Source organism: Myotis brandtii, unplaced genomic scaffold (assembly GCF_000412655.1).
Source record: "Myotis brandtii unplaced genomic scaffold, ASM41265v1 scaffold265, whole genome shotgun sequence".
In the NCBI taxonomy this organism is placed as follows: Eukaryota; Metazoa; Chordata; class Mammalia; order Chiroptera; family Vespertilionidae; genus Myotis; species Myotis brandtii.
Window position 1 is genome coordinate 195,761 of NW_005360086.1, and position 27,593 is coordinate 223,353.

At 48.9% G+C, this 27,593-nt stretch overlaps 1 protein-coding gene across 1 annotated transcript in view; it reads right to left on the reverse strand.

Annotated features, from left to right (window-relative positions):
- Nucleotides 1–17,338, reverse strand: part of TTLL6 (tubulin tyrosine ligase-like family member 6) — a 21,366-nt gene extending 4,028 nt beyond the window's left edge. The window contains exons 1-11 of the mRNA XM_014541144.1: nt 17,123–17,338; nt 15,574–15,692; nt 15,329–15,459; nt 13,622–13,778; nt 12,510–12,653; nt 11,661–11,746; nt 9,005–9,230; nt 7,154–7,329; nt 4,438–4,626; nt 3,556–3,733; nt 2,081–2,353 (exon numbers count right to left, since the gene is read on the reverse strand). Coding sequence (XP_014396630.1) covers nt 2,081–2,353; nt 3,556–3,733; nt 4,438–4,626; nt 7,154–7,329; nt 9,005–9,230; nt 11,661–11,746; nt 12,510–12,653; nt 13,622–13,778; nt 15,329–15,459; nt 15,574–15,594 — 1,581 coding nt within the window. The 5' untranslated portion in view covers nt 15,595–15,692; nt 17,123–17,338. The remainder of the gene's footprint in view (nt 1–2,080; nt 2,354–3,555; nt 3,734–4,437; nt 4,627–7,153; nt 7,330–9,004; nt 9,231–11,660; nt 11,747–12,509; nt 12,654–13,621; nt 13,779–15,328; nt 15,460–15,573; nt 15,693–17,122) is intronic.
- Nucleotides 17,339–27,593: the final 10,255 nt, after the last annotated feature.

A 27,593-nucleotide genomic window follows, 5' to 3' on the forward strand; every position in this document is an offset into this window, starting at 1 on the left:
GATGGGAGAGTTGGAAGGGGTCGACCTCAGCGAACGTACCTCAATCAGATTGAGGACGTTTTTAGCAAAGGCCAGCTTAGGAGTACCCTAATTAAGTTAATAACAATGTACCTACCTATATAGTTTAAGTTTAAAAAATTTGACTCTCAAAAGAAATTTCAATCGTTGTACTGTTGATATTTGGCTCTGTTGACTAATGAGTTTGCCAACCACTGGGTTAAACACTGGAGCAGAATATGGTGGGGATGTCCACAGAGCTTCCTCTGGAGGTCTTTAAATGTGACAGAGATTTTAAACACTAGAGATTAGTAATCAGAGAAATAGCTATTCTACAGCTATTAGATTAGCAAAAATTAGAAAGCTGTTGAGATGCAGAGGTACAGGGACTCTCATGCACTGCTGATGAGAATGCAGACAGTCATTCTGGTGAATCATCTAGAAATACTTAGTAAAACAAGATTACAAATACCCTGTGACCAGCAATTCTGTGCCTAGGTATACACTCAAAATAAGTTATTAACTCCTTGTAAAAAACTATGTACACCAATGATCGCAGCAACATTATTCACAGTAGCCAAAAGTAGCCAAATGTCCACCAAAAGATGAATGAATAAAGTGCGGTATAGGCATATAATGGAATACTATTCAGTCTTTAAAAAGAAGAAAATTCCGATACATAATACAACATGAATGAGTTTTGAAAACATTATGCTAAGAGAAATAAACCAGACATGTAAGTACAAATATTGTATATTTCTACTTATATGAGGTACCTAGAGCAGTCATAGAGACAGAAAGTAAAACAGAAAGGAACAGAATAAGGCAGAAAAAATATTTGAAGAAATAACAACGGCTATAAACTTCTCAAATATGGTGAAAGTCCTCAATTTACAAAACCATTAAGTTCAAGTATCCTAAATAGGATAAATACAAATAAAATTACACCCAGACACATCATAATCAAACTGGTTAAATTCAGAGATAAAGAGCATCCATTAAAAAGTGACACATTGCATACAGGGGACAATGTTATGAATTTTTAAAAAAGAAAGAACCCTGGCCAGTGTGACTCAATTGGTTGGGCATCGGCCCATCCACCGAGAGGTTGCCGGTTCAATTCCGGTCAGGGCACATGCCTGGTTGCAGGTTCGATCCCCCATGGCAACCATCAGTGTTCCATTCTCACATTGATGTTTCTCTCTCTCTCTCTCCCTTTCCCTCTCTCTCTAAAAATCAATTAAAAATCTCTAAAAAAGAAAGAAAACTAGAAGACAGTGGAACAACATTTTTTTTATTATTTTTTTTTTTGGAACAACATTTTTAAAGTGTTGCAAGAAAAATAATGTTAACCCAGAATTCTAGGTCTAACAAAAATATCCTTCAAAGTGAAAGCTAAATAAAGGCTTTTTCAAGTTCATCACCAGCCGAGAGGGGAGCATTACAATAAACACTAAAGGGAGTTTTTCAGGCTAAAGAGAAATGATATCAGACAAAAATAAATAAATAAATAGCCCTAGAGTTTTGGCTCAAAGACCTCCTTTTCTTTTCTCCACTCCCCACATCCATGAAATCCTGAGGTGATGATGTGATGAATTTATGCGGTGATAGCAGCAGAATCAACAGCAGGGCCTAAGGAATCTAAAGTTCTGAGAGAGGGGAAACTTCACCTCCAGGTGAAGGAGCTGTGGTCCCCAGAGGGTGAAGTGACCCCCTAATACTTATTCTCTCTGTGACTTCCTGCCACTTGACCCTTGTTTTCAGACTTCTAGAGAATAAATGTGTGTTTTAAGCCACCAAGTTTGTGGTCATTTGTTACAGTAGCCCGAGGAGGTGCCCTGCCTAAAAAGAGGGGATGCCTGGGCCAGCCTTTCTAACAGCCCTAAAAGTATAGGCCTCTATTCCTAGCAGCTGTGCCATTCCACGACTTGGGCATCGCCGTGGGGAAATCAAGGCCCAGGGAGGGAAGGAGGCTTACTCAAAGGACCCATAGGAAGTCGGGGGCAGAGAAGGGACAAGAAAGCAAGGGTCCCACCACCGCCTCCCGAGCTCAGCCCCCCGGGGGGTAGACCGCTCCACTTACCACGGGGCTGGGGAGTATGCTCACTACAGAGGCACACTTGGCTTCCTTGATTCTGGAGATGGGTTTACTGAGATCCAGCCCAGAGCAGCTGAAAAGGCTTGAGTTCCTCAGGTCGGGGAGAGAGCAGTAATGTCTCGCAGAGGAAGGCCCGGGGGAAGCAGGGCCATCTTCCTTCTTGGGGGCCTCCTGGTTGAGGCTGATCTCTGGATCATTTTTCTTTGCATCTCCGACATCCAAGAGCATGTCAGGCGTGCAGGGCACTAATGTCAGTGACTGGAGGGATTGGAAAGGAGGAAACTAAACACACAGCTCATGGGAACCCAGCTCCGTCCACTTCCAGATTCATCTGCCCCCAAGAGTGGGTGCAAAGGAGATGAGGGGGAGAAGGAAAGCAATCAGTACCGAAGTCTCTCTAATCTGGGGCTCTTCACCTCGAGTTCAGGGACTCCTAGAGAGCTCATGGATGGTTTCACGGGGTCTTTGAACCACTTAAAACTATCTTTGTAGCCCTAACCGGTTTGGCTCAGTGGATAGAGCGTTGGCCTGCAGACTGAAGGGTCCCAGGTTCGATTCCGGTCAAGGTCATGTACCTTGGTTGCGGGCACATCCCCAGTAGGGGGTGTGCAGGAGGCGGCTGATCGATGTTTCTCTCTCATCGATGTTTCTAACTCTCTATCCCTCTCCCTTCTTCTCTGTAAAAAATCAATAAAATATATATTTTTTTAAAAACTATCTTTGTATACGTCATAGTAAGAGATTCCATAGCTTTTATCAGATACTCAGAGGGTCTATGGCCCCAATAAAGTTATGAAACAAACAAACACGTGCTCTAATCCTGTCTCTTTGGGTGAGTCATTGAGAAGAAGGAGATGGACTGAAAAGTCAACTGAATCTCTCCACTGAGCCTATAGAGAGAGCTAGGCAGAGATGGGGGGAATCCAGAGATGCAGATCACAGGACAACCGTGGCCCACAGTGGGGGAATGCCCACACTCTGAGCAGAGAGCAGGCTGGAAGGACCAGGCTGGGGTCAGTCACCCCATGTAATGTTCTGAGGGTCCTGCCTCCCAGAACCTCTTCCCTGCTTCCTCCTTTCTAGGCGGTGCCCCTGGCCTCCTGGAAGAGAGCGTTACAACCCCAACTGGAGCTGGGAACAATGAGTACATGTAGTCCTGGAGCCCGCTCCCTACGTGGGGATGGTGCTCACCCTCCCAGCTGCTAACTCCTACTGATGGAGGCAAGGACAGACCAGTGAGCGTCCTCTCTGCCTGGATGGAGGGGTCCTCTGAAGGACGCTGGGCTCCTTGTGACTTCCGGGGTCCCCCTCCTGTGGCCTAGCCCTCCGTACAGCCCATTCCTTCAGTGCCTCTGAGCTCTGAGCAGTGGCTTCCTCGGCATCCCCCCACCCCCCGTATGAATTGGCCGCAGCCGGGGAAGGGTGCTGGGCACGGGTGCTCCCCTCCCATCCGGATTTACTTGTTTGGAGACTTGGGTGGCGGCGGCCTTGTATTTTCGCTGTTGTGTCTGTTGCCAGCTCTTCGCCCCCTTGCCTCTCGCGTGCTCGCCTGCCGATTCTCCCTGCATCTCTACCTTCTTCTCTTTCGTTTGCAAGGATTTTTTCTCCTGTTTTAGTCTCAGCTCCTGGATCAGTTGCCTGCCCATTGAGGAACAGTGAGTGTCAGTAGGTTAGGGATGGGCTTTGAATGGGGTGGACAAGACTGGGCAAAGAGCAGGGAACTCCCCATTCCCTCCCCAGGCATGTTCAGTCTGCACACGTGATTGAAGGTCACAGAACAGGAGGTGGAGGAGAGGCATCCCTTAAACCACGTCATTCCCAGGCTTAGGAATAGTATCCAAGGAGAAATACGCAGGAAGGGGACTCCACCACACTCCACCACAACCCTATCTCGCTCCCCACCTCCCAGCAGGACAGATCCCATACATGACAGGTGCTGAAAAGAGGGTCTGGACAGGCCAAAGTCAGGGGCTCCCACAATGGACCACTTCATATCCTGGGCCTCTGGCCAATAATGTAATGGAAATAATGTAGTCCCATGAATCAGGAGACGGACTGTTGTCTCTTTCCTGTCATTACTCTATATCATGTTTTCTCTGCCCCATCCTCCCCTTCCATAAAATGAGGTGGTGGGCGGGGACCGGACTGGATGGAATGAGTCCCTCCCAGCTCTCAGATTATATACCTGCAGGAACCCAGGAGGCAGCTCTGAGGGGCTGGGCATTCTGGAGAGGGGTGTGTAGGGGGGTGCCTGTCTCAAGGGTGAGTTTCTAGAAACAGCCACATAGCTACTTAACAACACGGGTCCTTGTGACACTAAAGCAAATGTTTCCCTTTCCTACCGGGCATACAGCTCCCGGGCCCTGGAGGTGGCAGTATTCTGGAAGAGGGAGTTATTGTCCTGGAAAAACTTCTCATACTTCTCCGAAGTCAGATTGGGATAAATCAGGTGGAAACTTCCACAGTTTTCCTTCTCATACTTCTCAGTTTTCTCTCGACGCAAGGCCTGGAAACCCTTGAGTTCCTTGATCCTGTTGGCAAGCAGAACACAGGGCTGCTTTGGGACATGGCTCGATGCTTGGAAGAAACGTGACCAAGCTGGATATCATCTAGGGCCAGGCAGGGGCCTTGCACACAACAGGGGTCCATCGGTATTTCCTAAATGTTTCCCTGAGAGGATTCTAGCCATCCCGTCATATGTGCTAAAAGCTGTTTAGAACAGTCTGGCCCTAGCTGGTTTGGCTCAGTGGATAGAGCACGCTAAAAGCTGTTTAGAACAGTCTTCTCTGGCCCTAGCTGGTTTGGCTCAGTGGATAGAGCATAGGCTTGCAGCCTGAAGGGTCCCCGGTTCGATTCCGGTCAAGGGCACATGCCTGGGTTGCGGGCTCGACCCCCAGTAGGGGGTGTGCAGGAGGCAGCTGATCAATGATTCTCTCTCATCATTGATGTTTCTAGCTCTCCCTTCCTCTCTGAAATCAATACAAATATATATATTTAAAAAAAAACACAGAAAAGAACAGTCTTCTCTGACAGTTCTGACAGTTGATCAGATTCTCTCCTGTTGCAAGTAAAACCCCTTTCCCTCTTGGCTTAGTTCTGACCAGGCAGACTATGGCCACCTTCCCAATCACAGCCCCTCCTACCCTGTCACTCTCTGGAGAATGACAGCTTGTGTTTTGCTAAATTTGAGGGCTTCTTGGATGCGCTTTTATGAGCTCTGATGACCTCACTCTCCCTCACAGCCCCCTGGGGAGCTGGAGGTCAGCGAGGGAGGAATGATAAGCCCCTTTTACAGCAGGAAAACCAAGAGCCACTGAGCTACCCAGGCCAAGTTGTGACAAGAAGAATGATTCAGCCCTGACCTGTTTGGCTCAGTGGATAGAGCGTCTGCCTGCGGACTGAAGGGTCCCGGGTTCAATTCCGGTCAAGGGCATGTGCCTTGGTTGCGGGCACATCCCCGGTACGGGGTGTGCAGGAGGCAGCTGATTGATGTTCCTCTCTCATCGATGTTTCTAACTCTCTATCCTTCTCCCTTCCTCTCTGTAAAAAATCAATAAAATATATTAAAAAAAAAAAAAGAATGATTCAAGAGAGGGCCCTAGCTGTGCCTTAGCTGATGCTGCCTCCTCCTCCAGGAGTTTAGAGAAAGCTACACAGTGGAGGGCATCCTGGAACCCCAGGCCACACACCCCTGGGGCTCTGGGTCCAGACCTGCCGCTTACCAGCGAGGTGACCTAGTACAAGTCAGTTCCCCTTCCAGAGTCTTTGCCTCCTTAGCTCCGAAACAGGACCATACTACACCCACTGCCCACCACCCTCCGTACAGAGAAGACAGTGCACATGAAAATGCCTTCCAGACACAGATGCTATTGCCTCGGTTCCAGAAGTTTCATCTCGAAGGACCGGGCTAGCTCCGCCCATGAGAGCAGGGGCCGCAGCGGGTCTGAAAATCAACACAGGCATCTCCTTGCCCAGGCTCAGAGTCTTCGGACACTAGACTCACTCTGCAGAAGGAGGCCTCTGTAAGGACAGTGCTTCCCAGCGGGGAGCAGGGACACGTTAGCTCCTGCCCACACAGTAACACGGGGGAGGACAGGCAAATCTTTCTTTTGGTTAAAAAAAAAAAAGGAGCCGAAACCAGTTTGGCTCAGTGGATAGAGCGTCGGCTTGCGGACTGGAAGGTCCCGGGTTCGATTCCGGTCAAGGGCATGTACCTGGGTTGCAGGCACATCCCCGGTGGGGGATGTGCAGGAGGCGACTGATCGATGTTTCTCTCTCATCGATGTTTCTAACTCTCTATCTCTCTCCCTTCCTCTCTGTAAAAAATCAATAAAATATATTTTAAAAAAAAAAGGAATGGTTTTACTTTTCGTATTGGTAATCCCTAAATCTTCATCTGATATTTATAAGCTTATCTCCATTATGTATAGTTATACCTATAACTTAAATCTCCTAAAATAGAGACAAAGGAATAGTCACAATAAAAATATTCAAACTGCCACATTCCACAAATATAAACTAATTTTCCAAGTAGGATAATCATTTGTAAGCGCTGACTCCCCTCCCCACCAACTCCAGGCAAAATTCTTAATAGTCTCAAACACAAACTATAATGCCAGGCATTATGGTAAGTAAGCCTTTTATACACCATTTCATTCCCCCCAACAACTTTATGTATCATTCGCTCCATTTCACAGAAAGAACACAGAGGCCCAGAAAAGTGACATAAAGGCCACATAATGAGCCGCCCTAGCCGGCTTGGCTCAGTGGATAAAGCATCGGCCTGTGGACTGAAGGGTCGCGGGTTTGATCCCGGCCAAGGGCATATGCCTGGGTTTCGGGCTTCATCCCCAGTGGGGGGTGTGCAGGAGGCAGCTGATCAATGATTCTCTCTCATCATTGATGTTTCTATCTCTCCCTCTCCCTTCCTTTCTGAAATCAATAAAAATATATATTTTTTAAAAAGACCATATAACGAGTAGGTTATTGTATATAACTTGGATCAGGACAGACCAGTCATAAAAATGGGGTCCCTGGGGGGGAGGGGTGCTAATATACTTGGCCTCCCGGGAACGGCATTGCTGCAGGAACCGGCCCCGTTGCTTCTCCTCCTCCAAGACTTTCTTTTTGTCACAGCTCCCCAGGTTGATCAGGACCAAGGTGTCATACAGCAGGCTGTCCTTCACCTCCTTATCCAAGCAGGAGTCGGTGGAGAAGCTCGGAGAGTGGTTGACCTGTGAGGGCAAGACGGCAGCTGGAAGCTGGGCTGTCCAGAGCAAAAGCAGAGAGGCCTACACACCACCTCCAGGGAGCGACCTAAGCCCACCTTGGGGCCCTGGGAAGGGAGAAGGTCTGGACTGGAGCCACAGTGAGGAACGGAGGAGGTAGAACCCCTCTAGAGTAACTAGCTTTTATTTTATTTCTTTATATAAATATACTAGAGGCCGGATGCACGAAATTCATGCAAGGGGCTTGGCCCTCGCAGCCGTGGCGGCTTGCCTCGGCCCTCACAGCCCCAGCTTCGTCTGGAAGGACATCTGGAAGGTCGTTTGGCTGTCTGGTCTAATTAGCATATTACGCTTTTATTACTATATATAAATTTTTTAAATTGATCTCAGAGAGAGGAACAGAGTGGGAGAAAGAGATAGAAACATCAACGATGAGAGAGAATCATTGATCGGCTGCCTCCTGCATGCCCCCTACTGGGGATCAAGCCCACAACCTGGGCATGTGCCCTTGTCAGGAATTGAACCCGGACCCTTCAGTCCGCAGGCTGACGCTCTATCCAGAGCCAATCCAGCTAGGGCTAACTAGCTGTTATTTTAGTTCTTGCTTCTTGGGAGGCATCAGGGAGTACCCCGTCTTTGGTTTCCCCTCCATCTGGTGTGTGGTGTCCTCTCACGTGCCTGGAGCAGATGGAAGGGGCGGTCCAAAGGACCAGGCGGGGAGGTGGGGAGTAGAAAGAAATGATGCATTGGAGATCCTGACCGGGCTTGCGGGGGAGACAGGTGGGAGAAGGGAGAAGACACGTTCCTGCTCATAGGAAAGTCCATATTATTCAGAGGCACTCCGTGACATTGGAAGAGTTCTAGCCGTTTCTGCAGGCTTGCTCCTGGTAGCTAATTCTGCTCTTGAGGTAAGAGCTCCAAACAGCCATATTCTCCTTCCCACCCACACCTGGGAACAAGGACTGGGAGTGGAATAAAGGCAAGGCCTCGGGAATCTGATGTGTAATTCTGGGCTTTCCCACCCCAAAGGCTGACTCTTGTCATTGGCAGCTGGCACTAGTTGGCACCTCTGACTTGCACCCACACCCCTCACCCCTCCTCCCAGTGCATACTGGATCACTGACTGCTCGGGCACAAGTACAATCTGGAAGAGAGACCGCCACCCGGAAGCTTCTCTTCCTCCTCCTCCCATCACCCTGGGGTCTCGGGGAGGCAGGAACATCACTGCGCGGCTCCGCACCCGTTCCTGTGGCCACAGACGCCAGGCCGCTCTCTGTTCGGGCTGGGAACGGAGCGGTCCAGGCCCCTGAGAGCCAGGCCTGCAGCTCCCACCTGATCTTCAACATCATCAGCCCAGCTTGGATGAAGAGCACCCCCTTTCTGGGAAGTAAAAGGACCCTGTGTTACAAAAGGTAGAGCTGTCACTCTGAGATCAGTTTCCAAGTCCGGGTGGACCTCCAAAAGGCACAAGGAATTCTCCAATTCCTGGCCGTCTAACCCCCTCTGGTGGCCACTTCTCAGCTAAGGGAGGAGCCCCAGGCAGCAAGCACCGGGGGAGGAACTGGTGCCTTTAAGTTGATTAAACAGATCTAGCTGCGCTGGGAGGGCAGAGAGATGAGCCTGAAGCTGGCCGATCCCAAACACAGGGGCCAGTTTTCACCCCTCGCCCCAGCCTCCCTACCTCCAGCAACCAGGGCTTGAGTTTGCGGTCCAACAAAATGTCGAAGCCCAGGATTTCGAAGCAGGCGCTGTTGAGTGTGTGGTTGGGGAAGCAGGTGTGGTAGTTGTGCTTGATGATGGGGTAGGCGGAGATGATCGTCTTGATGATGACATCCTCGATATCTCTCCATATCTGCTCCACGTTGTAGCCATGGCTCTCCATGTACGTGTTGAAGGTGGAGAGCTTCCTGGAGGGGAACCACAGGCCATGAGGCTGGGCAGCCCACCTCTGGTCATCTAAGGCCACGGCATGCCGAGAACCAGAAACTTCCGTAGAAAATAGGGTGCCAGAGCCAATAGGGATGGACACCCAAGAGCTAGGGGGGCACCAGGACTTTGTCAGCTCAGGGGGGTTGTGCGGGAGCCACAGGGCCACACTCCTCAAGCCGCCACAGCCCTGGAGTGGGCACAGATAGAATGACATGTAAGGCCTGCCTGGGCACTTTCACTGTGGCCCAGAACACCCCCGTGGGCTTGGACAGGGACTGAGTATCCTGGGTGGAAAGCTTAGTGGATAAATTAAAAAATAAGAAACCAGTACCCTACCTCATGCTTTTGTTTTGGTGGTTATTTCTTTGGTGTTCATTAGAAGCACTTAGGGAGCCTTTTAAGAACACAACTACCACCCTGGTGGGTAGCTCAGTTGGTTAGAGCATCGTCCCAATATGCTGAGGTTGTGGATTCCAACCCCAGTCAGGGCACACACAAGGGTCAACCAATGAATGCATGGATGGGTAGAAAAATGGGTTGATGTTTCTCTCTCTCTCTCTCTCTCTCTCTCTCTCTCTCATCAATAGACAGACTTACACACACACACACACACACACACACACACACACACACACACTCCTGCCTGAGTTCTACTTCAATCTGAGGGGGTTCTGGGGACACTAAAGACACAGAAATTTTCTGTCAGGACTGCCCACTTGGAAAAGGGTATTTCCACAGATGGAGTTACCAACTGCCCCGGGAAGTCCCACATCCCAGGAAACCCCTCACTCCCAGGCCAGCCGAGATGGCTGGTCGCCCTGTCACAGAGGTCAGAGGATGTGTACAGGTTTTTGAGGAAACATCTGAGGGGTTGCTCCAGTCAGCTCCACACTGGGCAGGGCAGAGGGAGCTTCCCTTACAAATCAACACAGCCTCTTCGGGATGATGCAGGCACATCACAATGAATGCACAGTGTCATGTTAATGCCCAGGGGTTAGCCAGTTCCATTGAACACACCAGCTATGTGCCAGGCTCCTGAGAGATGAAGAGGGCCCGGTCTCTGCCCCAGAGGCCTGCTGAGAAAGGGAGATCACCCCCACCCAGCCCGACGCCACCCTTCAAGCAGGCCTCGCCTAGTGATTTCCCATTTGCTCTTTGGGACTCTGCCACGGAGGACACCGTGATTGCCCCTGCACCGAGCCTCTCTGATGCTCTGGAGCCAAACAGGTGGCCTGCTTATCAGTCCTTTGAATTTGGTGCAGGAGAAGGAGCATGTGCCTGGGAGTCTGCAGACCGACCTTCTTGTCCTGCTGTGGCATTCAAAACGGTGTGACCGAGGCAACTGAACCTCTCAGAGACTCGGTTTGCTCATCTGTAAAATGAGATGGCGCCTAACTCACAGTTCCCCATCTACAAAGGGTAGTTTACAATGCCTCAGCCATGGTGTTGTAAAAATGTAATGGGGGGAAACAATGCAGCCTGGCCGGTGTGGCTCAGTGGTTGAGCGTCAACCTATGAACCAGGTCACGGTTCGATTCCAGGTCAGGGCACATGCCCGGGTTGCAGGCTCGATCCCCAGTGTGGAGCCTGCAGGAGGCAAGCAGTCAATGATTCTTTCTCATCATTGATGTTTCTATCTCTCTTTCTCTCTCCCTTCCTCTCTGAAACGAATAAAAATGTATTTTTTAAATGCACCCAACGCACCCAGCTCAGGCCCAAACACACGGGAGACCTCCATAAACACTTCCTTTTTCTTTCTCCTTTGTCGGGTCATGTTCACCTTCTTCAGTCCCCCTTTCTCTTAAAACGCCAATGAGACAAGATTCGATGACAGCAGGCATATAAAAGCTGCTTGGGAAGATGCTCATGCCTTCCTCTCATGTTTCCCCTTCTTCTGGAGAATCGGAAAGCCAGCTAGCCACAGGTCAGGTCACACCGGGCCGCGTGACACACCATTTGAGAATCTCAGTTGGAGCCACACACCAGGCAACCACAGCTCAGGAAGCACTGTCTGGCATGGCCTTTTCCAAGCAGACCAGAATCAATAAATATCTGTTGGCTTGGGAATGTCAAAAGGGCCAACGGTAACCAGAGTGTGTTTTGGTGTGTGTGTGTGTGTGTGTGTGTGTGTTGTGTGTGTGTGTGTACCCTGCTGGGGAAACAGTTCGTGTTTATCTCTCCTCCTCCCACCCTCCTAGGGTTTACGATGCCGCCTTCTTTTAATGATTAACAGCCAGAGGGCAGAGACTAAGGAGTCTGTTCTGGGTTTAGAGGCCAGGAAATATTTTCTGAGAGCATGTGACCCAAGATGGAAACGCTGATGCGGACTGACGGGGTTTGGGTCGCATCCCAGAGCGCCGTTCTGAGACTGGCAGGGAAAGAGAAGAGACGTGAGGCCGCTTGCTTACCTCTTGCTGCCAGAGAGCGAGTCTTGAATGAAATTGGAACTGTGTTTATTGATGGAGTAATTAGTCAGGTGCATGCAGATATCATCCTGGGGGAAGAGACGCAGTCTATGGAGTGAGAGGAAGGGCAGGCCTCCCGCCTCCTCCTGAGGCCCCTGGGGCTTAAAGAAGAAAAGGGGGCCCAGCCTGGTGTGGCTCAGCGGTTGAGCATCGACCCAGGAACCAAGAGGTCACCGGTTTGATTCTGGGTCAGGGGACATACCCGGGTTGTGGGTTCAATCCCCAGTGGGGGGACGAGGAGGCAGTCAATCAATGATTCTCTCTCATGATTGATGATTGTATCTCTCTCTCCCTCTCCCTTCCTCTCTGAAATCAATAAAAATAATTTTTAAAAAAGGGGCAGGGGGAGTCTTAGGGCTAAAACTGGCAGCACAGAGGAAGAAGGAAGGGGTATCCCACAGCCTGGAGTATGAGAAACTCCAATTCCTCCTGAGAGTGGGGGGTGCCCTGCCTGAGGGCACTCCCGGGGTGTGGAACTGTGGCTCTGGCTTTGCAGTCAGGCAGACCTGGCCTTGAATCCCAGGCTGATCTCTTCCTACTTCTGTGACCTTGGACAAGGCCTCCTTCTCTCTGGGTTTTCATTTCCTCTCTGTAAACGGGAGGTGATAATGCCTATTCCTGAGGGCTCCTGGGAGGGCTCAAGGAAAGAAAATACGCAGCCCAGCAAGTGTGAAGTGTTCAGCCAAGGTAGCCAAATCCACAATGTTAGTGAAAGTGTTAGTGGATTTAACTAGGATTTTTTTTTTAATCACACTAAGGGAGGGAGGTAAGGCAGCATGTCCCTGAGCTCACCAGGTTGTCTGTGCAAGGGTGGGAGTAAGAGGTCGTGGCGAAGCGGGCCAGTCCTTCCTTGTACGTAAAAATCCTGAGAGGGTCACAGGATGTCATCAGCACATAAATCCGCAGGTCAAACTTGAACCCATCGATGATAAAGGGCTGGAGGAGAGAATGGAAGTTACACCAGCATCGGAGAGATGCAGACTTGAAAGTCATTAGCACCCCGTCTGGTTTTCTTGGCGCCAACATTGCCTCTTGCTACAGAGTGCAGACTGGGCCAGGGCTGGGGACAGGGAAAAGGGGGTTTGGGCTCAGTGACTAGCCACATGATCTTGTACAAGTCACTAAACCACACTTTTTAAATAGCATTAAAAAGTGCTGTGATGCCCTGGCCGGTGGTTCAGTTGGTTGAGCATCGTCCCATACACCAAAAGGTTGCAGGTTCGATCCCCAGTTAGGGCACATACCTAGGTTGTGGGTTCGATCCCCAGTGAGGGCGTGTGTGGGAGGCAACTGATCGCTGTTTCTCACCTCTCTCTCTCTCTCTCTCTCAATGTCTCTTCCTCTCTCTCTAAAAATCAATAGAAACATATCCTCGGGTGAGGATTAAAAAAATAAAAACGGCCTGTGATGAAGAACATGCTGTCCCTATCCAGGGCTATGTTATTGCTGCAGTTCTGTAAGAGTTCTCCCTGCAGTGCTGGCCTGCAATGCTGGCCGGTGCCGCCCCCTCCATGCACACTTCCGCAGGGCTCCCTTCCTGCAGTGGGCTATCCCGCTGGGACCTCTGACCTCCCATCATGGAGTAAAGCTGGTTACCACTATCTATCCAGGACCACTCTCCTCTCCTCAATGAGTGGGGCCTCTCCCAGCTGTCATCTGTTAGAGGCAAGGGACCAGCCTGGTAGAGCCAGGCCAACCGACAGGGTGCAAGGCTGAGGGACGCTCTGGCCCGGGCACATGTCACATCAGGGCAGAAGGCTTGGGCTGACAAAGTCCAAGGCAGAAGGCAGGACTCGGCGTCACCCTCACCCCTGCCCTCCATTCCCTCATTCCTCATTCGGTCCAGTGGGGCTACAGCCCGAGGTTGCTGTGGAGATAAATAAACAATCACCATGAAGAAGTACCTTTGAAATATAGAGCTGACAGATCATATCCTCCCCCGGTTTGATCTCTTTCACTGTCCGGGTGATGAATATACCTCTCCCTTGGCAGCCCGAATCCGGCTTACAAATGTATGTCTTATTTTTTCTTGACCTGCTGTAGTTCTGCAAGTCTCCCCAGCTACCAGACAGGGAGGGAATGAGATACACTTTTAGCTGGGAAGCAGTAAAAAGGAAGGCTAACTCTTGTACATTAAAAAACAAACAAACAGTCCTAACTGGTTTGGCTCAGTGGATAGAGCGTCGGCCTGCAGACTGAAAGGTCCCAGGTTCGATTCCGGTCAAGGGCATGTACCTTGGTTGCGGGCACATCCCCAGTAGGGGGTGTGCAGGAGGCAGCTGATCGATGTTTCTCTCTCATTGATGTTTCTAACTCTCTATCCCTCTCCCTTCCTCTCTGTAAAAGATCAATAAAATATATTTAAAAAACAAACAAACAAAACGATCTAATGTGACAAACACCTTGGACTGACAGACAGATGCCCCGAGGCCTGGTACTAGGAGAGCCAGGAAAGCACGCACAGTGGGGAGAAGATGGGCTTTGGAGGGAATTCGGGCCTGGATTTAAACCCAGGCAACACCACTTGCCAGTGTAACCCTTCGCAAGGACTTGACCTGTGAAAGCCTCAGTTCCATCATCTACACAATGAGGGTGATGACACCTCTCTTGTACAGGACATAACGCAGGCAGGGTGCTGATAGATACTGCACACCCCATCTTCTGGTTTGCAGATTGGAGATCTGGAGATCTGAATCTGGCTCAAGCCCAGTGATGTGGCCTTGGGTCAATCGCCCTCTTGCCCCACTCTGGGCTCAGCTTTTCCTCTGTAACATCTCCACTCCAGCCAGAGTGTGAGAGAGGAAATACCATCTTTGAACATACTTTGAAGGAGGTATATTCAGCCTGGCCAGCGTGGCTCGGTGGTTGAGCATTGACCTATGAACCAGCTCAATTCCTGTTCGGGGCAGATGCCTGGGTTGCTGGCTTGATCCCCAGAGTGGGGCGTGCAGGAGGCAGCCGATCAATGAGTCTCTCTCATCACTGATGTTTCTCTCCCTCTCCCTTCCTTTCTGAAATCAATATTTTAAAAAAAAAAAAGTATAGTCCTAACTGGTTTGGCTCAGTGGATGGAGCATCAGGGTCCGAGGTTCGATTCCAGTCAAGGGCATGTACCTCGGTTTCGGATACATCCCCAGTAGCGGGTGTGCAGGAGGCAGCTGATCAATGTTTCTCTCTCATTGATGTTTCTAGCTCTCTATCCCTCTCCCTTCCTCTCTGTAAAAAATCAATAAAATATATTTTTTTAAAATGAAAAGAAAGTATATTCAGAAGAGAGAAAGAAACTTAATGGACTATAAATCTCAGTCTTCCTATATTTCTTGTTTTGCACTTTAACTCAAAGGAGCCTTGTGACCAGTGGAGAAGTCACTTAACTCAATGGTCCTCGGTGGCTATGAAATCCGGAGGTGCCTGTTGACCTGATGGCAAACACATTTCCTTCTAAGTTGCTACTAAGTCCTGAAAGTCGTTCCAGACAAGTGAGGAAAGTCTGGGAACCCTGGCCACACCCCATATCCCTTCTCTTCCTGAACAGGAGAGAGAGATGGGAGATCCTGTGGGAAATGGAATTGGGGTGGGGAGTGGAGAAGGGAGCTCGGGTAGGCACTCACTCAGCAGGAAGACACCAGGTCCGAGGGAAAAAGTGGAAATCTTTAGGGAACAACTTTGACATGCGACTCATATTCCTGGCCAGCAAGTCCTTGCGGCAGATTTCACTCATCCCCGGGAAGTGATTGATTTTCTGCAACGGAAGCCGGAATTCATGAACAATGGGGGACACGGGAGTACCCATGGGATACCCTTGGGGGACAGTGAGGACCCCACTTATGCGGAGGACCAGCTCTGACCCAGATACCTGGTAACTTTTCATCTCCATCACCCGCTCCAGCGACACTGAGAAGTCAGTCCAGTAGAGAGTCCAGTCGTCGTTTTCCCCTCCCTCTCGAAGGCCATACTGTTGGGCGGCCCTACGCACTGCCAGGGGGTTGGAGAAAGAAAGGCCCATTAGCCCGGGAGGGGAGGGAGGAGCATAAAGTGGGGAAGTTACATTCCCAGGTGCTCCCAGACTAAGCACCGAAGTGAGACATCTCGGCTCCCTGGGACTGAAGCCATCTTGCCCTGCCCTAGAGACATCATCGCCAAGAAAGGAACACCAAGAGTTGAAAGCTATTTAAAAAAATACAGCCTATGCCCCATCATCCCCTAGAAGGTTATCTGGGATGAATGTTTTAACCACCCTGGCTTCCCCTGGCCAGGAAGTGGGCGTCTGGCTTTCCCCTAAACACGAAGCACTGAATGTTCAGGGAATATAAACCTAAATCAGGGATGGCGAACCTATGACACGAGTGGCAGAGGTGACACGCGAACTCATTTTTTTTGGTTGATTTTTCTTTGTTAAATGGTATTTAAATATATAAAATAAATATCAAAAATATAAGTCTTTGTTTTACTATGGTTGCAAATATCAAAAAATTTCTAGATGTGACACGGCACCAGAGTTAAGTTAGGGTTTTTCAAAATGCTGACACACCGAGCTCAAAAGGTTCGCCATCACTGACCTAAATCCTTAACATCAGCCAGAGCCAAGCTTAATTAGTAGGGTCAATTAACAGAAAAAAAATTACACAATGTATTTCAAATCCACACACATGCTCTCACATCCTTCTCCCCCTGTCCCTGTTAGCACTGGTAACTGGGAGCTGATGCCAACACCAACGCAAATGCCTTCAAGGGCCTGGAAAGGAGGAAGTGCCTGCAGTGACCAGGAGAGTCAGGGCCGGCCCAAAGCATCCAAATTTGAAATTAAAATAATGACAACACCTCTGCTCTGTAGAACAAAGCAGGCCTACAGGTCATCTCCAGCTCAGGGACTGCCCGTTTGGAAGTTGTGCTCTAAAAAAGAGCCACTGAGCCCTGGCTGGTTTGGCTCGGTGGATAGAGCGTTGGCCTGCAGACTGAGGGGTCCTTGGTTCAATTCCGGTCAGTGCCACATGCCCGGGTTGCGGGCTTGATCCTCAGGGTGGGCGTGCAGGAGGCAGCCAATCGGTGTTTCTCTCTCATCATTGATGTTTCTATCTCTCTCTCTCCCTCTCCCTTCCTCTCTGAAATCAATAAAAGAAATATATTTTTTTTTAATTAAAAATTAAAAAAGAGCCACTGATTGTAGCAACAGCTGCCTTCTCTACAATCAGATCCCCTAATAACACAGCACTGCGGTCAAACCCTTATTTTCTTGGAATGAGCTCCCCAACTTCCTCAAATAGTTAAATGAGCTGAGAGAAGCAAAGAACAGGATTGGGAGACACCCCTTTTCTTCCTCAAAAATACATAAGCGTGACCCTTCCCAACCCGGTGGGGGAACCCAGCGGGTCCCCATCGCGGATTCCTTGAATGCAGATGCTCACCACTCTCATATCGGCAGCTGCACAGATTGATCACCAATCATCTGGAAAAGAGAAAAAGAAGAGCAGCAAGACAGAGACAGACACACTTGCCGGAACAAGAGGCCACACCCAGGAACATCCCATCCCAGGTGGGGCTGCGGGAAAACCAGCCCGCCACACGCCATTTTAAAAAATAATAATAAAAGGCAGTCTGAACACAAACGCAACAAAGACTCGGGCAAGGTGTGGTTTTAGGTGACATGCACCATCATCTCATTCTAGAAAACATCATCTAGAGTGGCTCCTTTTTATCTGAACCGGAAGTGGTGTGATTTTGACAGTCTCATCGGACAGTTTCTCCTCTCCCCGCGCCTGAGCAGCCAAGGCCCCCTTCCTCCCAGGCCCCTCCTGCTCTTACCAACGTGGGTCCCCATCCCCCATCTTTCAATCCTAACCTCTTTTTCTTCCTCTTCTTCTTGCCTTGCTGCTGGGCATTCTGAAGCCCCTTTGGTATCGCAATGTTCTCTCCCACCAAAGCCAAGGTGACGATTTCTTTCAGATCTGCCGTGGAACTGTCCTCCCTCTCTTCTGACTCTGTCCCTTTCTTGCCTTCCAAAGGCTGAGGCTGGAGCATCTCCCTGGACTGGGCGGAGACTCTGGGGAAATACAGGCCCCCCCTGGAAAGAAGGCAGAGAGAGCGGCAGTTACTTGGGTCCACCTGCAGGGGGACCCCCTCTCTTGCTCACGGCGGTGGACCACCAGTGCTCTGGGACCGAGCACCAGGTTGCCGTTTATCACAGGCCACCACACCTCTACCGCTGGGGCCAGGCTCCAGGAGGGAGCTCATTCCATCTTTTGCCCCTGACGATGGCCTGAGGGACTCACGCGGCCAATCCTGGCTGTGGTTTCTCCCTCCTGGGACTTTCAGGAGCAGGCTGAGCTGCTATGCCTGGCACCACCTGGTAAACAATCTTCTTATTAAAGTGAGTGAGCGTCTGGGGACAGCCTCAGAACCAAGCCCTAAGCCAGTGGTTCTCAACCTGCCTAAGGCCGTGACCCTTTCATACAGTTCCTCATGTTGTGGTGACCCCCAACCATAAAATTATTTTCGTTGCTACTTCCTAACTGTAATGTTGCTACTGCTATGAATCGTCATGTAAATATCTGATCTGCAGGATGTATTTTCATTGTTCGCGACCCACAGGTTGACAACCGCTGCAAGCCTTCCTAGCTGAGGGAGTCGGTCCCAGGGGGTGCAGATGAGGCGCTCTGAGGAGGCCTGTCAATGTTTGGGCACTGCACGAAACCCCGTGTAGGCAACCTGTTGTCCTGACAGCGAAAGCAGCCGGTGCTCATGGCGTGCAGGGCTGACTCAAGCCCAGGGCCCAAAGCAGAGCTTCGGAGACCCCCAACCACAGAAGAGGCTGTCGTGTCTCCCCCACCATCCCATTCCAAGTGAAAACAAGACCAATCGTAAAATACTCCTAAGGAAGTCCAGCAAAATTCTCTTCCCTCCACCCCCATGATGACTTCTTTGATGTCTGCTTGAATTTCAAATATCAAGTCTTTTTTAATGGTTTTTAATACCCCTGCTTCACTAGTCCTTAAGAAGGTGCTTGGTTTGCCTCTGGGTAACCCAGAACTGCCCAGGCCTAATGAACTGATTTATATCCTGTTCACACCTAAGACTTCTATGACCATCAAGCCTATTTCTGGTGTTCTCCTGCCTCTCCTCACCTCCAAACCCTGGCCAACCTCCTACCACCCGGTCCTCTCTTTTAATGCCTGTAGTCCTCTTGCTGCTGCTACCTGTTCTTCCCTCGCATACTCTTCAACTGCTTGTAAAGATAGTAATAACATCTTTATTCTAATTTATTCTAATTTATTCTTACTATTTTTGAAATACTATAACATTAAAGGAGGTTTAGGAGAGGGTAGGGTGAGAAGTCACCTTTAGCTCTTCTACCCTAACATGGCAACATTGGCCCTTTTGTATATTCTTTTTTATTCTTAAGTTTTTTTAATGTTTTTTATTGATTTCAGAGAGAGGAAGAGAGATAGAAACATCAATGATGAGAATCATTGATGGGCTGCCTCCTGCATGCCACCTGGGGATGGAGCCCACAACCCGGGCATGTGCCCTGACTGGGAATCGAACCAGTGACCTCCTGGTTCAAAGGTCGAGGGCTCAACCACTGAGCCACACCAGCAGGGCTATTATTAATTTCAAGCATAATTATTCTTATATAATTGTAACCATAACACGTAAAGAATTTTGTATCTGCTTTTTGACCACTTTATATCATATCAATATCCTTTCAGTTATAGCCAACTTTACATATTTCTAGTTTTTAATGGTTGTGTAATAATACCCCATTGAAGGAATGTGTCTGAATTTAACCAACCATTGCCCTATTGTTAACAATGTAAGTTGCTTCCAGTTTTATTCTATAACTAGCTCTAAAATGTACACGTTCATGTACAGAAAGCCTTTTACTTCTTTGGGATTATTTTCTTACAATACATATCCAGAACCAGGAGTACTAGGTTAATGAATATGAAAATTCTGTAGCTTATGTATGTTATATATTTATTTTTTTTTAATATATGTTATTGATTTTTTACAGAGAAGAAGGGAGAGGGATAGAGTTAGAAACATTGATCAGCTGCCTCCTGCACACTCCCCACTGGGTATGTGCCTGCAACCAAGGCACATGCCCTTGACCGGAATCGAACCCGAGACCCTTGAGTCCGCAGGCCGACGCTCTATCCACTGAGCCAAACCGGCTAGGGCTGTATTTATTTCTTTATATCACCATGTCATTTCCCAGAGGGATTCCAACCCTTTGGACTACAACCAGCAATATGCAATTACAGCAGGCTCACTAGTCACACAATCTCTTGGGAATCACCTCTCCTCTGTACCCAGACTTGCTAATTCGAGACAATTTTATGCCTTACGGCCATGTTTTTAACATGACTACACCCTTCCACCTCGCTCTGCCCCTTTCCCAAACCAAAATTGGGGGGAGGGGCTCTAAACCTATAAATAATCTATAATAATAAAAGCATAATATGCTAATTAGACCCGACAGCCTAAAGACCTTCCAGACATCCTTCCAGTTGTCCTTCTGGACGACCTTCTGGATGAAGCTGGGACTGCGAGGGCCGAGACAAGCCACTGTGGCTGTGAGGGCCGAGCCCCTTGCACCAATTTCATGCATCGGGCCTCTAGTCTATATATATAAAAGGCTAATATGCTAAGTGTCCAACCATCGACCAGTCACTATGACGCGCACTGACCACCAAGGGGGCAGACGCTCAATACAGGAGCTGCCAAGCTGCAGTGACTTGGCTGTGGTGGTTCTCGGGTGACATACCCCGAAACCAGAGAGGAGGGAGCCCAATTCCTTGCAAGGCCGCACGATTCCACCTTTAGCTGTGGGTTATGTTGTTACTGGGGCACTGTCAGCCCTGAATCTGGTTTACTGCACACTTGGGTTTGCGTTCCACACCCTGTACCACGGCAACTTTGCAGAGTGGCCTCTCGCACTCTGGGACCCCTCGGGGGATGTCAGAGAGCCAGTTTTGGCCCGATCCCCGCAGGCCAGGCCAAGGGACCCCACCTGCCAGAGGGACCCTGCTCACTCCTCAGAGACCACAAGAGGTTGGCTCCAGGGCGTGTCCAGCCCATCTCACCCAGTCCCCCCCCACCAGCACCTTCTAATTAATTTCCTTTCAATGTGCACGAATCTGTGCACCGGGTCACTAGTTTAATAAGAAATATGCATGTGGACTTTTCAAATAATTGTCACATATTCCATCTCACTGGATGCTCACAGCCACCCCCAAAAGGGAGGCAGAATTATGAAGTTGGCCAAGGATGGGCACTTGTTTCTCTCCCTTGCTGAAGAGGGCTGTCACTTACACCCAGGTCCCTTTATGGTGACAACTGCTCAGGGAAAGAAAGAGTTGTGCTCAGTGCAACTTAGCGATGAAACCTGGGCCCTGAGAGTCAATTTTTCCCAGCAAACAGGCACATTCTTGGCAAGTTCAAGAAGGCTAAAGTACATGAAATCCTGACCTTCGGCTGCTCCCTTCCTTCCAGATAAACAGCCAGCTCCACTCCCTTCGACCTCCATCCACAACGGCTCTGGTTTACCAAGCCCTTGAGGAGTGGCCCCGTTTACCTAAAGGTTAATGTTAACTTGAGGAGAGAAAACAGACCCTGAATTTGGCCTTGAGTTGTGGGTTGTCTTGGCTCTTTTTCATATCCTTGTCCAAGTAGCAAGAACAAGTTATGACTGCTTATATTTGTCTGCCTCAAAGAGAACAACAATGACATCAACAAAGGTCAAATTGTTTACTCTCACAAGGGAGAGCCTCAGGCACACATAGCAAGAAACTTGGCCCATGTACTTTTTTTTTTTCAGAGAGAAAGAGAGATATGGGAACATCAATGATGAGAGAGAATCATTGATCGGCTGCCTCCTGCACGGCCCCTACTGGGGATCAAGCCTGCAACCCAGGCATGTGCCCTTGCCCGGAATCGAACTGGTCACTCTATCCACTAAGCCAAACCAGCTAGGGCTAGGGCTAGGCCCATGTACTTTTAAAGGAACTAGTTCACTACGGCATTCTTGCCTACCTTCCCCTGAATCACTTCGATGGCACCTGAGACAGGTGTAAGGCAAACAACTGTCGCTGTCATATGTGGCTATTTCTGCTGTCTTTGGTCCCCTGGCTTTCTCTTCCCCCAGTCTCGCCTTCCTGCTTCATCCCAGAGGCTAGACCAGGGGTGGGCAAACTTTTTGACTCGAGGGCCACAATAGGTTCTTAAACTGGACCGGAGGGCCGGAACAAAAGCATGGATGGAGTGTTTGTGTGAACTAATATAAATTCAAAGTAAACATCATTACATAAAAGGGTACTGTCTTTTTTTTTTTAGTTTTATTCATTTCAAACGGGCTGGATCTGGCCCGCGGGCCGTAGTTTGCCCACGGCTGGAGACCCTGCCAGCTTCTCTCCACAATCTCCCACAATAGAGTATCTTGCTCAAAGGTTGCTACTGGGGCTTGCATCCTGAATCTCACCTGCAGAAACATTTACTCAGCCCACAGTAGTGTGTGGTGGTTGTTATAGTTGCTAAATAGTAGTTACCAGTACTAGAAAATGTAGATTTTTTTTCATAAAACCCCCAGATTCCCCTATTTCTTTCAGAAAATAGGTCCCCATTGCTTCATGCCAGCAATTAACCAGAGCAGGGGAATGGCTTCCTCTTTAGACATTTTCCGTGTCTGCCCCAGTCCCTAACATTCCCTATTGTCTCTCTGATACAGGAGCCAAGTGACGGTTGCCCTTGTGCTATTGTTTTCCTTATAGTAGCATTAAGAGAGAAAAAAACATGTTAGTATGTCCAGGTCACTTCTCTCATTTAGGCTACATGCCTGGCCCCATAGACATCTGGAGGTACCTGACCTCCAAGCAGCAAGGCCTTAGAACAAAAGCTGCTTCCTCCAAGGCTGGACCAAAAACAGCTTCACGCCTTCATTTTCAGAACAAGAATTAGATATGAGCCTGGCTGAAGCTAGAACCCTCACAGTCTACTCTAGGCCTTATTAGGCTCTACCAGATTTTCCTTCCCAGTCTCAGCAACTACTTCCTTCCTGCTAACTTGGGGGTTCCCACCGTCTCTCCTGCCTTCTGATAAAGCCCTATCATAGATATTATTTTCAATCTATTACAGATGAGAAGACTAAGGCAAGGAGAGAGCAAGGTAAGAGGCAGAGCTGGGATTAGAAGTCAGGTCTGTCTGACTCCACGGGCTGCTTTGCCTCCACACTCCACCCACTGCCTTTCCCTCTCTGCTGATCACCCATAAACGGTACAATCATAAAGTGAAGCAACTCATCTCCTGGCTCCCACAAGGAGTCTTGGTGACTTTTGTCCCTTGAGAATCAGTTGGTCCCACAGCATTTTCCTTAAAGCCAACTGCTTCCAAATTCCCACAGGGGCCTGGGTCTCCCAAATTTGCCGTAACCTGGGAACAGCTCTATGGCTTCCACTAGGTAATTATTTTCACTGTTTCATTCCCTCCTTTTTACCAATATCAACCTTGTACCAGGGCTCTTAGTAGGGGTATAACTAGAACATTTTCCAAGCTCTAGTGAATTCCTGAATATTACAGCTTCCCTGTCTCAGCAACTACTTCCTCCCTGCTAACCTGGGGGTTCCCACCGTCTCTCCTGCCTTCTGATAAAGCCCTATCATAGATATTATTTTCAATCTATTACAGATGAGAAGACTAAGGCAAGGAGAGAGCAAGGTAAGAGGCAGAGCTGGGATTAGAAGTCAGGTCTGTCTGACTCCACGGGCTGCTTTGCCTCCACACTCCACCCACTGCCTTTCCCTCTCTGCTGATCACCCATAAACGGTACAATCATAAAGTGAAGCAACTGATCTCCTGGCTCCCACAAGGAGTCTTGGTGACTTTTGTCCCTTGAGAATCAGTTGGTCCCACAGCATTTTCCTTAAAGCCAACTGCTTCCAAATTCCCACAGGGGCCTGGGTCTCCCAAATTTGCCGTAACCTGGGAACAGCTCTATGGCTTCCACTAGGTAATTATTTTCACTGTTTCATTCCCTCCTTTTTACCAATATCAACCTTGTACCAGGGCTCTTAGTAGGGGTATAACTAGAACATTTTCCAAGCTCTAGTGAATTCCTGAATATTACAGCTGGGATGGGCTTTGGAGAGTGACTCTAGGTCAACCTGTTTGATTTTTAGAGGAGGTTTGACTGGCACACAGCCAGGGAGCAAGTCAGTGGAACCAGGAGCGAAGCCCCGGCTTCCTGCCCCTCTATTTACCTTTCCATTATGCCAGGTTAGTGACCAGGCAGTGTGCACCTTTACTTTGGGAGTTTAAAAAAGAAGAGTACGTTGGCCTACCAATCTAGCAAACACAGGAATACAATCTTCAGTTTTGTTTTTCTTAATGACACAAGACACGTTCAGTTCACCTTTCCAAATAGGATAATTAAGACAGTGAACAACATCTGATATTTTCTTCCGTTTTAGAATGGGGTTTCAGCTTGGGATCTTCCAAGCCAGAGGCTGCCAACCAAAGCGGGGTTAGACTGCATGAAAATGACCTTCCCTGGCCACCAGGGGGAAGAAATGAGCTCTAGGATGGCTCCATGCGAACACTGCAGGTTATTTCTGGACTATACTTGTTGACTACTCTTCTTGCCCCTAGAGGTGGTGCAAAGGGGTAGAATAATGTTTAGTGCTTTCTTTTGCAAGGCTGAATTAATACAGTGTCCTGTAAATGGCAGGAAAGGATCATTTGATTAAGAACAATAGGGATGCCCTGACCGGTTTGGTTCAGTGGATAGAGCGTCAGCCTGCAGACTGAAGGGACCCAGGTTTGATTCCAGTCAAGGGCATGTACCTTGGTTGCGGGCACAGCTGATCGAGGTTACTCTCTCATCAATGTTTCCAACTCTCTATCCCTCTCCCTTCCTCTCTGTAAACAATTAATAAAATATATTTTTTTAAAAAAGAACAATAGGGGAGCCCGGCTGGGGTGGCTCGGTGGTTGAGCATCGACCTATGAACCAGGAGATCAGGGTTCGATTCCTGTCAGGGCACATGCCCGGGTAGTGTTGCGGGCTCGGTTCCCAGTGGGGGGCATGCAGGAGGCAGCCAATCAGTGATTCTCATCGGTGATGTCTCTCTCTCTCTCTCTCTCTCTCTCTCTCTCTCTCTCTCTCTCTAAAAATATATGGGTTTTTTTAAAAAAGAACAATAGGGGAACATGTTTCAAGTTTTAGCCAAATCTTTTCATCCTGACCTTCAGAGCCCAGACTTTTCTTTCAGTCTGCAGAAATATGTAGCACTGAAGAGCCCTCCTACTGTGTCTGCCTGTGACTGCCTTCTCTTCCCCCAAATAATAGGTGTTCCTTTCCCCCCTCCCCTTTGCATCTTTTGGTCCTCATTCCTCTACTAGAAGCATCCCTCCCTTGGCTTCCAGTGGCTAGCTGTTGGAAAAGGCTGACGTGGATTGGGGTGAGGGGGAGATGTGGAGGTAAGAGGTCTGCTTACAGACTTGCTCTCAGATTTGCCTCTTTGACACTGTTTACCCTAAGAAGCCAAGTACATAGGTCCCCCATTATTCACGGTTTTGCTTTCCAAAGTCAACTGAGATTTGAAAATACTATTACATTTCCCCAACTATCAACATCATCTGCTCCCGACACCCACCCATCAACATTGTCATTGCTCAATGATCCTCTTTCTGAGGAATCGTCAAAAGGCCAGTAGTAGTCTAATGCTACGTCACAATGCCTACATCACGCACCTCACTTCATCTTATCACCTAGGCTTTGTATCATCTCACATCATCACAAGAAGGGTGAGTACAGTACAATAAGATATTTTGAGAGACCACATTCACATAACTTTTATGATAGTATATTGTTATAATTACTCTGTTTTATTATTAGTTGTTGTTTATCTCTTACTGCACCTAATTTATAAATTAAACTTTATCACAGGTATGTAGGTATAGGGGGAAAAAAACAGTACATATAGGGTTTGGTACTATCTGTGGTTTCAGGCATCCACTGGGGAATCTTGGAGTATATCCCCCACAGAAAATGGGGGGACTACTATAATTATCTCCTCTCTCATTCCCTATCTTCTCTGTGATTACAGGATCACCAAGAAGGTTAAAAACTTCCTATCTAGAAAAGTGCTTTGAGCGTTGATGGAGGCAGGATCAAATAAGATGCCTTTTATGGCCTTTTGGCTTTTCATTCTAGCCACCCTTTGAATTTTTGCCAAGACGAAGTGCTGAGACTAACGTATAGCATAGAAAATATAATCAATAATATCATAACAACTTTGTGTGGTGGCAGATGGGCATTAGACGTATCATGATGATCACTTTGTAAGGTATATAAATGTCGAATCACTATATTGTACACCTGAAACTAATATAAGAGTGTATGTCAACTATAATTTTTAAATAAATGAATTAATTTTTTAAAAGTGCTGAGAATGACCGGCCACATTCACTGGGAACAATGAGAATCGTGCTGACTCAAATACCATCTTTTATTCTGCTAAAAATTAAGGAATTTCACAAGAGTGGAGGGTGTAGTTTTCAGAGCAAGCTCATGCCCAGCCATTTTCTCCACAGTACTCAGTGGATTACTAGCAAAGACAGACGGATCTGGATGCAACCTACCTCTGCCACTTACTAGGAGGGTGACTATGGGTGAGAAACTGAGCCTCGTATACCTCAGTTTCTTCATAAGTAAAATGAGGATAATATTCATCCTATGGGGTTGTTTTAAAGATAAGTTAGTATTTTTTTAAAGCAGTGCATGGTCCAAAATAAGGGCTATATGGTAAAATAAAAATATGATGGTAGGACTGGTGAACATATTAAAAGTGCCTGCCACATACCAGCGCTTAGTAAATGTTAGCACATCCCCACAGATAAGTTACATTTTTCCTAGGATTCAAACCCCAAACGAGATCTTTCCTCAAGAAGAACTTTCCTTTAGGAGGGTGAGAAATAACAAATGGAAGTGAGAGAGAAAGAGGGGGAAGGAAGCAGTTGCAGAGGGCTGTGCTGGCCATGAAAACCACAGGTGTGTTTCTGGAAGGTGTCGCCAGAAAAAGGAAGACAGGTGATCAAGAGAGGGTGTCACGATGGGGAAAGAGGGGGGCGGAGAGGGTGGTGCGATTCCCAGGAATCCCTGGTATGGAAGGGACAGCTCCCTGGGGGCAGGGGTTTGGGAAATCGAGGGAGGGCAGCAAGTGAGGGTGCCCCCGGAGAGATGTGAGCACAGAAGGGTGTGTGGAGCTGGGACAAGAAGGGTCGGTTTGTGGGCAAGGTCCTGGCATCGGGGCCTTGAGGATGAGAAAAGGGAATGAGGGTATTTTAGCGGTAAATTCGAGTCCAGGGCCGGGGAGAGAGTGGGCGTTACTGAGGCCAACTGAGAAGAGAGAGGCTGCGGAGCCCACGGGCGCAGGGGCCGTCGGGGTGAGAGGCTGTGGCCTTGGAACGCCAGCAGGGAGGGCCGAGGAACAGCCCTGGGGGAATGAGCCCCGTGGGGACACCGGGGGCGTGTGGGTCTTCATTGGGGAGGCCCTGGGGGGCCGCGATCGAGGGCCAGCGCCGGCTTTGGGGAGCTCTTACCCACGATTCCTACTCCCCCGTCTCGCCCGGGCGGTGCGGGCCCTGGTCGCTCGCAAGCACGCTTGAGGACCCCCTCCTCGAAGGGTTGGGACACGCTCCCATTGGCTGCCAGACAACCCCTAACCCCAACCCGCGCTCTTCCTACTTTGGGGTCCGCCCGGCCCTCATATTTGCATATAGGGCTTTCTAGGCCTTCGATTGGCCCCTGCGGTGGGCTGCCATGGCCCCCCTCCTCCCTCCTCATTCCAATTAACCGCCCCTGCGCTCCGAGAGGCCGGCGCG